This window comes from Salvelinus sp. IW2-2015, linkage group LG32, assembly GCF_002910315.2.
Source record: "Salvelinus sp. IW2-2015 linkage group LG32, ASM291031v2, whole genome shotgun sequence".
NCBI classification, from domain to species: domain Eukaryota; kingdom Metazoa; phylum Chordata; class Actinopteri; order Salmoniformes; family Salmonidae; genus Salvelinus; species Salvelinus sp. IW2-2015.
This window is the reverse complement of record NC_036871.1, coordinates 33,528,284-33,542,459: the sequence shown is the minus strand read 5'-3', so window position 1 is coordinate 33,542,459 and position 14,176 is coordinate 33,528,284. Positions and strand designations below refer to the sequence as shown.

Below are 14,176 nucleotides of genomic sequence, written 5' to 3'. Positions count from 1 at the left end.
ACTAATGTCCATGCAGTTGTCAGCTCTAGTTTTACGGTAATGTGACTCAAATAAATAATCAAGGCAATATAATATATTTATTTCTGCAGGCGTTAAAAGAAACAAATATAAAAAATGTAATGCAGAAAAATATAACTAATTGAAGCAGTCGACTTAATTAGATTATATTGTGGGTTCAGAAGATACCTGAAAGCTTGAGCATGAAAAAGTACAAAACTCAGATATGCAATGCATTAAATCTGCCTCATTTGTCCACATTACTCAATGGGGTTGTTACTGGTGATGTTGAAGGTTATGTTGCTGTTGGAGTTGCGATTGGAAAAAGTTGTGTCGCTGTGGGTGAATCTTCCTTTCAGAGTTGGTTGGGGGTTTTGGCCATCACAGTGTTGCTGCGGATATCTTCTTCAGTTTGGAGCTGCACATAACACAGAATATGAAACTCATTTTGAGTTTGAAGCAGACTTGCATGATTGTTTTTTTCAGAACAAGTGTGCTGGAAGGCAGTAGTTTGTACACGAAGACATTAAGTAAAACCCGTATGGCAAGTTTGATTGACATCCAGCCTTGAAACTCTCCTGTAAGTACGATTTGGTGTATTTGTAGCTCTGAGACATTTTGGTTTGTGTAGTTGAGTGAGAATGTTTTGTGTCTTAAGAGGAGAGCATGTGTGTACCTGAGACGAACCAGAGCCGTCCTCACCCACTCGTCCTTAATGCTGGCGCATACCTTCTTGTTCTTCGTGGTATAGAAGCTACAACAGAAAACACACTTAACCCTCAACCTCATAGAGCTTACAAATATGAGAATACATTTTGAGAGTATTGTAACTTTGTGTGTGTATATACATCGTGCAGGGCTTACATGATAGCGTCATTGTTGCACACCTCCTTGTAACTTTGTTCTGTATAGCCTATTATCTGCTTGTAGGGTACAGGCTTCTCCTGGAACTCCACACAACAGTAAAGTTTCCGAGGACCATCTGAACACATATAAGCACACAAATCAGTCAGCCACAGGCAACATCAATTCAGATCACAAGAACATKAATGTAAAATGTGTAAAAAGGCTTCTATCTTATCTGATCTAATAATATGACCCCAAAACAGAGTTGGCAGGTCTCACTGCTAGATCTTACCAGACCTTGGTATATAAACATTTAAAAAGTGGTCAATTTACATGGATAAACTGTTAAGCAGGTAAAGTGGTACATTTATTATAAGGTAAACTCACATGCTGCTGAGGTTGAACTAAACATGGTCACAATGCAGCAGAGAAGCAAGATTGTCTCTAGGTATCTGGAAGCCATGGTGATGGTACGTAGGACGAGAGAAGATACACTGAACAAACCTACTGACTGGTTCTATATACCCCTACAAACGTGTGTGTGTGTGCACGTGAATGTGTGTTTGTGGATTATACTGACATGTGTCAATCACGTCCTACACTCCTAACCTATGGTTTCTAAATTGGGGACAGGAAGCCCACCTCTGCATCATAGCAGACAGAGATGCTAACACTGCAGTTTAGTGACACACAGAGCTGTTCTTTCCTAATGGTGCTTGAATGGTGCGTGTTTTGATTGATATACATTCATAGTGTCCTTACAACTAGGGACCTCATCAAGGCACTTCTTGGCCTAACATCATATGTTTTGGGCTGACAGACAGAGGGTTGATGCTCAAGACCCACAGAAGCTACCGTTCCAATTCGCTCCTGTAATTGTCCCTTCTGACATTTTCTGAATCTACAAGAAGTTGGAGAAACAACCACATAAAAATAAAAGCGGTACATTTGGAGAATTATGTGAATGGAAGATCTCTAGCATGGACATAGTCTGCTGATCATTGATCAAAAAGCTTTTAGCTGGCCAACAGTCAAATTCTAATGTTCAATATCACAAGTCAAACATGTAGATAGATACATTTTAGAAGCTAAACAATATGAGAGTGTTTGTGGTAAAGTTATGAAGCAATAGCAAGTTGTCAACAACAACAAAAACTAATCTGTACCATGACCCATTTAGTGGTGTTTCTGCAAAATGCTGAGAAGAGCAAACACATCTGATCTGACCTAGATAAAAGAGATGTTGTTATTGTGTTCTCATGCAACATTCAACTAGTCTCAATAACAAATGAGAAACAAAGCTATGGGGTAAATACCACTATGTGGGTTCGATTGAGCCCAGAATCTGGTGCAGTGCTGTAGAGAAAACAAATGTGGCTTAATTGCATAAGATCACTAGAAAGTGCATGTTAAGTGCATGCAATGTTTCAAGCATTATTTCAGAGTTGAATATGGCTTAAAATCAATTGATAAAAACTCAAGTCAATAGTTGTTCAATACAGTGGAGGCTCCTCAGAGGAGGAAAGGGAGGACCATCCTACTCAGTGAATTTCATTGAAAAAATATATTATTTTTAGATAAAACTAAACTAAATATATTCACGTCACCAAATAATTGATTAAAACACATTGTTTTGCAATGAAGGTCTACAGTAGCCTCAACTGCACTCTGTAGGGTAGCACAATGGTGTAGTCGGAGGACAGCTATTTTCCATCCTCCTCTGGGTACATTGACTTCAATAAAAAACCTAGGAGGCTCATGGTTCTCTCCCCCTTCCATAGATTTAAACAGTAATTATGACATCTTCCGGAGGACGTCCTCCAATCTATCAGAGCTCTTGCAGCATGAACTGATATGTTGTCCACCCAATCAAAGGATCAGAGAATGAATCTAGTACTGAAAGCATAAGCTACAGCTAGCTAGCACTGCAGTGCATAAAATGTGGTGAGTAGTTGACTCAAAGAGAAAGACAATAGTTCAACAGTTTTGAACAAATTCACTTCCTCAAAAATGAAGAAGAACCAAGAGAGAGAGAGAGAGCTAGCTGTATTTTCTTTYTTTTTTWAATCACTTTCACTTACTTAGCTAGCGAATGCAGCTAGCTAGTTTAGCCTACTCAAACACCCGGCTCAAACAGCGAGGGATACTATGTTAGCTAGCTGGCTATGGCTATCCAACACTGGAACTCTTCCAAGTCAAGGTAAGCTTTTGGTTGTATGAAAAAAAAGTKACACAATAAAATAACAATAACGGGGCTATATACAGGGGGGGAGGGTGGGGGGAGTCAATGTAAAAAGTCCGGGTGGCCATTTGATTATTTGTGGCTTGGGGTAAGAAGCTGTTAAGGAGCCTTTTGGACCTAGATTTAGCGCTCTGGTACCGCTTGCCGTGCTGTAGCAGAGAGAACAGTCTATGACTTGGGTGACTGGAGTCTTTGACAATTTTTGGCCTTCCTCTGGCACCGCCTAGTATATAGGTCCTAGGTGGCAGGAAGCTTGGCCCCAGTGATGTACTGGGCCGTAAGCACTGCCCTCTGTAGCGCCTTATGGTCAGATGCCGAGCAGTTGCCATTCAAGGCGGTGATGCAACCAGTCAGGATGCTTTCAATGGTGCAGCTGTAGAACCTTTAGAGAATCTGGGGACCCATGCCAAATCTCTTCAGTCTCCTGAGGGGGAAAAGTTGTTGTCGTGCCCTCTTGTCTTGGTGTGTTTGGACCATGATAGTTTGGGGGCTAAGCACGCACTCCTGAGGGACCCCCGTGTTGAGGATGAACATGGCACATGTGTTGTTGCCTACCCTTACCACCTGGGGGCGGCCCGTCAGGAAGTCCAAGATCCAGTTGCAGAGGGAGGTGTTTTGTCCCAGGTTCCTTAGCTTAGTGATTAGCTTTGTGGCCCTATGGTGTTAAACGTWGTAGTCAATTAACATAATTCTCACATAGGTGTTCCTTTTGTCCAGGTGGACAAAATTGCGTAATCTGTGGATCTGTTGGGGCAGTATGCGAATTGGAGTGGGTCTAGGGTTTCTGAGATGATGGTGTTGATGTAATAGATAATATGCTGTAATAGAAATAAGGCCATGCTCATAAAAACCTTTTTGTCCTCCCTCATCTGAAACGGCATGATCGCCGCTGGTTCAATAGCACTCGGCGCTGTGACTTGTTTGGCGATTTTTCAAATGCTTTTTAGTCATTAAGCCACTTTAAACTCTCCAATATGTRAAAGTGCCATTGAAAAGCCAACCCCATAAAGAGTTTGGAGTTGAATTGATTGTAGGTTAGCTACATGAGGTGTTTTTCACATAAAGCATTTAGTACGACTCCAATTGGACAACATAATGGGGGAGTGGTGTGGGTGTGAATTTGCSTTGGTGTGGTGGTAACCTTCTGGGGGAGTGGTGTGTGTGAGTTTGGGATATTGGTGGGTGTGATTTTGGGCTAGTGTTGTGGTTACCTTCTACAAATGGCTCTTCTGACATTGAACAATTCAATAGAAAAGTTGGAGTTAAATGATCTCTATATCAGCAGTTGAATATGTGTATTCTGAAATGATACATTGCCACCCATACACTGTCACCACAGAGTTGTGATGCAGAGTTTCAAATTCCACATTTTATTATGGTATACACCGTCCAACGAAATGCTTACTTGCAGGTTTCCTCTCGATAATGCAAAAACAACAATAAGAAATAATAAAAGATAATAAGAATAAAAAGGTCTTCCCACCACACACACACACACACACACACACACACACACACACACACACACACACACACAACACACAGTCTCATAGCAAAGGGTCTGAATGTAACATGGTATTGGAACTGACTTTTTAAATTTTTCCTGAATATAGTATGCTTACTTACTTACTTTATTGTGCATTTCATATTTCTCGTGTGTTTTTTTCTAGTAATACATTGTTATTGATTATTGCGTTGTTTGGGTTTTGAAGTTTGCAAGAAATGCATTTCACTGTACTCGCAGTGAAACACATCAAATATATAGAAGCCAATGTTTGACTCGGTTCCATTAATTGCATTCCAGCATTACAATGAGCCCATCTGGCCTCCTATAGCTCCTCCACCAGCCTCCTCTGCCACAACACACGAGTTACCACACACACACACATAAGTACACGCACACACACAAACACTCCACAGCTTTTTGCATACTTATGATATTATACATGTTGTATTGTAGATATGTAGTGGTGTAATAGTGTTATGTGATGTACTGTTTTATCTTTTGTTTTATGTGTAATGTAAGTGTCTTAATGTGTATGTACCCCATGATCCCTAATAAATACAAAGACAACTAAGGTTTCATGTCAATGTTGTAGTTCTTATCATAACCAATAGAGGGCACAGTAATTCAACCCATTTTAATTCAATTAAAATACATAATTTGTCATCTGCATGAATAGATTTAATATAATCTCATTCTGTATAGTTAGATTTGTCAGTAGACACACAGATGCAAGCTCTTGGTCTCTGTCTGACCATCTTATGTCTGTCTGTCTCCTATCTGCACTGACTGGCTCTGGTGTTCACTGTCCAGCGGTCTTTGATCTTGTGCATCCACCTCCCCCTGGAGCTCTTTGGTATACTCTGGTCAGCTATCTCTGACCCTGATGACCCCCTGAGGTCCCAGCAGAACTAGGCTCCCAGATGATCTGTAGACCATCAGTGACTGTGATGAGCCCAGTCCTGGAGATCTGTAAGTCTGTCCCATGCTTTGATCACCCTCAGTTCAGACAAAGATGAGAGAAGGAAGGGAAAACATGGAGGGAAGGTACACATGTAGCACAAGCCAATAGACCAAGCCTTGAACCCGGAGCTCCCAGATTTGGGTTACAATCATTGAATAGAAGAATACCACCTATAGAAAGCAAAATGGATCATATGGAGGTTCAGAAGAACTCTCTGCCATGCAAAACACAGGGCCCTGTTGTCCTCTCATCCTTGAAGGACGGATAGATAAAGAAGGCAAAGAAAGAGTGATGATTGGTTATCTGACACTTCACCCCTCCTGTATGTGTGTGATTGTCATTAGTTTGGTGTGGCAGAACAAACATGGCCGAGCAGGCTGTCAACAGCCAGAGACAGGATGTCACAGGTGACGAGTGACGGAACTCAAAACAAACTTTCTGTTGGAATAGTCTACTGTTCTCTTCCGTCTCTTCTTCTCTCCTCTCTGCTCTCAAAGTTTTGCTATGTAGTACCCAAGTTAATGCTTTGCTACCTCTTCTGGCACTTTGATTTATCATAGCTCTCGTGCTCTGTAATCATGTTTGTTTTCAGTAACAGTGGCAAGTGAGTCTGTGTTTATTTAGTGGTGCTCCCATACAGTGTCATGTATGTTGGTAATTGGGTGTGTGGTGATGTGGTGTGTGTGTGTGGTGTGTGTGTGTGTGTGGTGGTGTGTGTGTGTGTGTGTGTGTGTGTGGTGTGGTGTGGTGTGGTGTGTGTGTGTGTGTGTGTGTGGTGGTTGGTGTGTGTGTGTGTGTGTGTGTGTGGTGTGTTGGTGTGTGTGTGTGTGTGTGTGTGTGTGTGTGTGTGTGTGTTATGTTGAGAGGACCGCGAATGGTGTCCAACACAAAAGAGCTGACTGTTTTGCATAAGAAAACGTGCGTGTGCGTGCCTGTCCACATATGTTTCACCTTGGGCCTCTCTCCCACTCGCTCGCCCCAAAATGGTGGAAGGGGCTGAAGGAGGAAGGGACGGAGTGGGTCTCTTTGATTGTCCACCCACTCACTGTCCCCTATGGTCCCCTCTGTCCTGCGTGGGCTGTCGGCCAACAGAAGCTGTAAAGGCAATGCCTTAGACTTTCAGTGAAGCGTATGTTCCTTAGAGTCCTCTCCAATTGAATAAGTCAATAAGCGTGAATTAACAGCAAAGATTTAGATATTAGATTATAATGATTCTCATTCCCAAAAGTCACAACCACAAACCAAACAACACACACACCACACACACCACACACACAACACACACACACACACACACACACACACACACACACACACCACACACACACACACACACAGAGTGAAGCATCCTCTTGACTGACAAAGTAATGCTGGTGAATAGTGGTTAGCCCTAAGCCCTATTCTGGAAAATATCATCCATCAACAGACTGACACAAAACCCAAGACAGATGGGAATCACGGTACATTCCCTCCTGGAGGAAGTAAGGACACACACACAAACACACACTCATGCACACACATGCACGCAACGGCACACACGTGCGCTCACCCACACCCATTAGAGGAACTATCAGTGGTTAGTTATATACAGAAATATGAGTCGGGGTGGAGACCTCAGGATGTGTGAGAGAGGGAGATTTTGAGGGTCTTTTTTCAGGGCAGTCTCTTATCCCTCTCTGTGGAGCTGAGGTCATACAGAAGCACCCCAATAGGTCACAATGCTAAAGGAGGGGAGACGAGCGAAGAGAAAAGTTTTCATGTGGTTTGGTCACACACACACAACACACACACACACGTGGGGTGAGAGGCAGGATGCAGCCTGTCACCAGGTGACCTCACGGTGTGCCATCACAGACCGTGCTGACAGACAGACCATGGAATCTACCACCACCCTCCATGCTCTCCTTTTCTCTCACTGCCCATCTTTCTATCTCAGTCCCTCCATGCCTCTCAATTCAATTCAATTCAATTCAATTCAAGGGGCTTATTGGCATGGAAACATGTGTTAACATTGCCAAAGCAAGTGAGGTAGATAATACAAAAAGTGAAATAAACAATACAAATTAACAGTAAACATTACACATACAGAAGTTTCAAAACAAGAAAGACATTACAATGTCATATTATATATATACAGTGTTGTAACAATGTACAAATGGTTGAAGCACACAAGTTAAAATAAATAAGCATAAATATGGGTTGTATTTACAATGGTGTTTGTTCTTCAACTGGTTTGCCCTTTTCTTGTGGCAACAGGTCACAAATCTTGCTGCTGTGATGGCACACTGTGGAATTTCACCCAGTAGATATGGGAGTTTATCAAAATTGGATTTGTTTTCAAATTCTTTGTGGATCTGTGTAATCTGAGGGAAATTTGTCTCTCTAATATGGTCATACATTGGGCAGGAGGTTAGGAAGTGCAGCTCAGTTTCCACCTCATTTTGTGGGCAGTGAGCACATAGCCTGTCTTCTCTTGAGAGCCATGTCTGCCTACGGCGGCCTTTCTCAATAGCAAGGCTATCCTCTCTCTGTCTTTCTCTCATTCTACCCATCTCTTTATTTCCCTTGGGACAGTGATCTGTTCATTGTGTTTAAGTGTACCAGGTGGAGAGAGGGAGGAAGTGTTCCCTGTTCCTGAGGAGCAAGAAGCCAACAAGACGCCAGCACAACAGATGCTTGGTGGAGAGAACCCATGCTGCATCCATCTCTCCACCTTACAGATGTAGGATCTTGTTGTGTATTTGAGTTTTAAAAAGGCTTCTGAAGTTTTTTAACTTCCACTTTGAAATTTCACTTTTGCCCTAATGAAAAAGGTATAACCCCTACAAAAATCTCCATGAACAATAATCGACAGAATAATGAACATTTCCCATTGCTGAAGGATTATTTTCCTACTGTAGCAAACTGGCTCAAATTAAGATCCTATACTGTACATCTGCACATTACTACACACACTGACTCACAGACACCATACATAGACCAACACGAAAAAAGTTATAATTCTATCACACACTGAAAAAGAAAGACAGTGAAAGAGAAAGAGAGGAAGGGAAGGAGAGGGAGGGAAGGAGAGGGAGGGAAGGAGAGGGAGGGGGATAAAACAGGGTCTAGGTTCCTGGCTGTGTTCTTTTAGAATTAGTGAGCAAACAAATAGAAGTGACACACACTCCTCCTACCTCCTCTCCTCCTGCCTCCTCCTGCCTCATCTCCTGCCTTTCTCCTACCTTATCCTCCTGCCTCATCCTGCCTCATCCTCCCGCCTTCTCCTCCTGCCCCTCATCCTGCCTCATCCTCCTGCTTTTCCTCCTGGTTTATAAGATGACACCTGCTGCTCTTTTCTTCCTCTGTTGGCATGGTAAACATTTTCCACACACACACACTCCCTAACAGACAAATACCAGCAGATACATTATGACATAAGATTGCAAGGTGATGTGATTTTACCACTTTAGTGCATAGGAAGGAAAAGAGAGGAGAGAGGAATCCATGCTAGACTTGATGCACCTGGAGTCTTATTCAGCCAACTCTCACCCAGCCCTTCATCAGAGCAGCCGGTAGCTCAGTGGAATCATGTCAGCTTGTGTGTGTGTGTGTGTGTGTTGTGTGTGTGTGTGTGTGTGTGTGTGTGTGTGTGTGTGTGTGTTTGTGTTGTGTGTGTGTGTGTGTGTGTGTGTGTGTGTGTGTGTGTGGGTGTGTGTGTGTGTGTGTGTGTGTGTGTGTGTGTGTGTGTGTGTTTCCTCAGAGTGGTGTGACAGATGCTAGCAAGCGCTAGGTCTCGACGCTACGCCTCCGGCATGTTAATGATGCTCTGTTTTTAACTGTGGGGTCTGGACACACACACATGAACATACACACACAAACACAAATATATTCTACCCTCTTTCTAAGTTTGAGTCCTAATATAACATGATAAAGTGTGTTGTCAGTTAACCCATACTCTTGTCATGGAGTGTATGTGATAGAGGAAGCCCCATACAAAAGCTCAACTAGCAACTCTTCTGTCCTCTTTTGCTTCTTCTACTTTGTTCTTAAACACCACACATCTACATCCCTGGAGAGTTTTCTAAGCAGGAGGAAGCAAGATGGTGAGAAGAGAGAGCGAGAGAAAGGGGGGGATTGTGAGAGAGAGAGAGAGGAGAGAGAGGGGGGGTGGTGAGAAAGATGGGTGTGAGAGAAAAAGAGAGAAAGAGGGAGGGAAGAACATGGTGAGAGAGAGAGATGGAAGGGGGTGAGAGAGGGGGGGGTGAAAGTAGAGAGGGGGAGATGGTGAGAAAGAAAGAGGAGGGGGAGGTGGTGAGAGAGAGAGGGGGGAGATGGTGAGAGAGAGAGAATATGCTTGCTGCATACGCACACAACAACACATGTCCAATATCTCTCCATACACTAGCATCCCTGTAACGTCCTCAGCGATGTTGTCTACACAGCAGCTAGACCTAGATTATATATGTGTCACAACACTAAAGGGCCCTTCTGTGAACTTCTCTACACTACTGCTTCTACCACTACTTCTATTATGAGTTCTCCATTTTGTGAGTGTCTGTGGGAGGCATGAGGAGTTTGTTGTGGTTTGAGGAGGGGGTTTGGATAGAGAGATGACTTCACTTTGGCTTCAGGGCCTCTTATGGGGGTTAGTGGGTTGGGGTTTGGTGGGTTTAGGCTTTCTAGTAATTAAAGAAGAGTATTCCTTGGGGTGCATGGTGCTCACACACACACACACAACACACACTCACTCACACACTCACTCACAACCACTCTCACACACTCTCACACACTCTCACACACTCTCACACACCCACACACCACACACACACACACACACACACACACACACACACACACACACACACACACACACACACACACACACACACACACACACACACACACACACACACACACACACACACACTCACTGATTGCCTGTGTATAGTTTCACAATGGAGAGGTGTGGGCAGTATAGGACCATATGGGGCCCTATAGGAACAAAACGTGTGTGGGGGCCGAAGGCTCGGGCCACAGTGGGAGTTCACTGTTCAGACCTGGGAATCCCTCAGGAGAATGGAAACACCATCACGACGGTCATCAATCAAAACTACACTGACATAAACGAGCGTAAACAACGGCCTGCGACTTTACCATGTCACCATGTCACCTTTGCCCTGTGGCGAGGGTCCGCCCACTGGCGCCGGTGTTCGATAGGCCCCTGCCCTCCACAGCTCAATGTGATTGGACACCGGTTCCAGAGCGAAGCCGCTGCCCACTCTCGGCTAATTGGGTCTTTGTGATTGCGCAGTCTGTCGTGGGATTGGAGGAAAATAAAGTTGTGAAAACAGCATTATGGTCAGCGGTGGTGAGTGACGGGGCGATGCGAGGCGATCTCAAAGCGCCAGATGATCTTCCTTGGTCCATTATAGTGCATTATGGGGGATGGGATGGTTTCGCCTCAGCAACCGAAACGACACAAAGACCCTCAGAGCGGGACCCTGGAGACAAACACACACACAGCACCCTGTACTAAGGGCCCCGCCCGGACCTGAGAACGGCCCCATACACTGAGATGGAGAGCTTATGGAAAAACACAAATACATTTCACATACAGGTCTCACACACGTTAAGTGCTCCTTCTCAGTCTCTAAAATCGAGGTCAACATGGACACATCAAACACAAACAAAAGTCACACACTCTCTCCAGCTGGACAACAAGTTTCAATATGATAAAAGACCTCTTATCCACATCTCAGACTCTCTAGGTAGAGCTCGAAACAAAACACACACAAAACTTGTGTGACTATTGAAAGCAATATTAGACATAGATAGTATGGAATTAAAGATAGTAGACTTCAAAGTAGAGCTGGGTGATATGGACAGAAACCTTTATCGTGATAAATTGCCTAAATTGTGTAAATAGAACGATAAATGTAGAACATTAATGTGCACCACTGTTTTTTTATTATACTTTAATCTACAACCACTAGTTTGATGGTTGTAGCCATCAATTGTCCCATTAACAATCACACTTATTAGCAAACTTATTGTAGTGAACTATATCAGCAAGATGCCTGCGATAAGTGATCGGTATGGTCGGTTTATCATCCCAGCTTTACTTCAAAGGTAGGTGAGATAAATGCCCTACAGTTAAAACAGGCCAGTATCTATTATCTTAATTTAAAACAGGCTATAGTAAAGGACCAGTATATATTCTCTTCAGTTAAAACAGACCTCTACTGAGTGTCTTTGTGCAGCAGCTCCATTGAGAGAGAGAAGGTGTGGGAGGACAGGTCACACACCCCTCTCTTTGTACCTCCTCTGTGCTTTTAGAGCCTGTACAGGATTGAGTCTGCYTATTTTTAAACAGTGTGTATAATGGCTGTGGTGTGTGCTTGACTCAGTGGCCTCCCTGTATGGTCGATGTGAGGCCTTGATCTTTATGGCACAGTAGTGCACTTGTCCCATAACAGCAAAGTTGCTGGTTCAAGAGCCCACTCTGACATGTTATGGTAATAGTATCACCGTTCTTGGTATTTAGATGTCATAGCCTTAGGCTATTGAGATGCACAACCATCACCCCAGATCTCACTGCAGATTGATGTGCCGTCAGGTAGGGACATGAGCAAACGACAGGGGGCGCTATCTTCCTCTAGTTTCTCCTCCATCCTTTTCAGTGAGGCATCGTGTTCAGCAAGAAACAAGATGTATAAATAAGTCTTACTATTTGATGTGTTCAATAACGAATATCAATAGCCAACAGTACACAAATCCATCTATATTAAACTATTTTGTAGTTGGTTATGAATGGTTGGCTACTTTTGTTTTAAGCTCTAAGCACTTTTCTATGCAACATTTGTCCAATTCAGTCCCAAACAAATAACGTTATTATTTGTCACATAATTAATAATTTTCCTGATAAACTCGACTGTTATAGAAATGATCACGGCATATTGGCTCATCATGAATAATTGACGCAGCTGAAGTTATGACCGCTTTCTCGGGGAGGCAGTCTAGTCATGATGTTGTCACACTATTGTGACTTGTTAGAAACATCAGTAAAACAGTAAAAATATTAAAACATTACAACATAGTCTACACAAACATAACATACAATTCACAAGTTACAAAAACAAACATAAAATGGCCTGCTGTGCCAGCAAGAGAGCACAGAAGAGAAGAGACCTACAACATGCGTCAGAGGAGCGTGAGACCGTACTGTGCCACCAGCGTTCGCCTCGCGCGGAGTAGGCTGTAATTCCCACACACTCATTCATTCTCCCACTGGGACGAAGCAACTACAGTCCGTGAGCGGAGCTAAACTGAGACACTTCCATACAGCGCAAATGGCTGCGAGTTTCTGCAGAACGACTTGTGCGTTTATATGGATGTTTGCAGTTGTTTCAACCGCTCGAGTATATCCACCGAACGAAGGTAAGGAGTGGAGTGTTTTTTGAGTATTTTKGGGGGATTTAGGGAGGGTAACGTTACGGTTATCCGCAGTATTTGGTTAGGCTACTTGCCGTGTCTTCATTGAGGGTCCGTTTCGGTCCCTTCTTTTCCACTACTGGAAATTGATAGATCTTGTTATTTGGTAATAATAACATTTTAACGTGTTTACATATTTGGAGTAGTTTCGACATCGGTTGGTTCAGCAAGTACCAACCTGCGTTCTGTTGGATCCGCTCCGATACATATCCAATGAGGAATGTCCCTTATCTGTCCAACCTGCGTTCTGTTGGATCCGCTCCGATAGATATCCAATGAGGAATGTCCCTTATCTGTCCAACCTGCGTTCTGTTGGATCCGCTCCGATAGATATCCAATGGGGAATGTTCCTTATCTGTCCAACCTGCTGCTGACTGGAAAGCGCCGTTTTTCCTCTTTAATTTTACTTTAATCCAACAATTGTATAACAATCCTAAAATTATCATCTCAAAAATGATTTAGCCTTACCACTATTTTTCTTTATCAGGTTCAGTCTTACAGTTTTGTTTTTGCTCAATTTCAATTTCATACAGGCCGTAGCTTTTTCAGCCTACAGTAGTTTGAACAGGGGCACAAATGAAACGTCAGACAGTACGGTTTTCATCAGCGTTTTGTGACCTAGGCCTACCCTACTGCCTATGTTTTACGTTTTTTTCTATCCTAACCCAGGGTCATGAGTTACTAGCTACAAGATATGTTCAACGTGTAGCCCAAAATCTACATTCGTTCCAGTAAATTTAAGATAGTATTTTTATGCATTTTGTCTTATGCTCTTATGATTTATCTTATTGCAATTAATGCTGTATGAAAATGTATGGGCTCTTATTGAGCCCAAGAGTAGCAGAAAATTGACTAATTTCCATGTATTGAGACTGGGAATAGGAAATCACTTTCCTTATCTCTGTAACTGTGTGTTTCAGTGACATTACTGGACACAAGGACAGTTCCCGGGGAGCTGAAATGGGCAGCCAATCCCACAGAAGGAGGGGTGAGTGAAGACTAACCTACTTCAAATCAAATCACTTTATTTGCCACATGCGCCGAATACAACAAGTGTAGACTTTACCGTGAAATGCTTACTTACAAGCCCTTGACCAACAGTGCAGTTCAAGAAGAAGAAAATATTTACCAAGTAGGCTAAAATAAAAAG

At 43.1% G+C, this 14,176-nt stretch overlaps 1 protein-coding gene and 1 pseudogene across 1 annotated transcript; one reads left to right on the top strand and one right to left on the bottom strand.

The window, feature by feature from the left end:
- Positions 1–266: 266 nt before the first annotated feature.
- Positions 267–1,356, bottom strand: LOC111957097 (C-C motif chemokine 20). Its single transcript, XM_023977823.2, has 4 exons — positions 1,231–1,356; positions 862–979; positions 674–751; positions 267–415 (listed from the first exon to the last, which is right to left on the bottom strand). Exons 1-4 carry the CDS (start codon positions 1,304–1,306, stop codon positions 379–381), a joined length of 309 nt encoding a protein of 102 aa, XP_023833591.1. The 5' UTR covers positions 1,307–1,356; the 3' UTR covers positions 267–378.
- An 11,413-nt stretch (positions 1,357–12,769) lies between these two features.
- Positions 12,770–14,176, top strand: part of LOC111957175 (ephrin type-A receptor 4-like) — a 79,239-nt pseudogene continuing 77,832 nt past the window's right edge.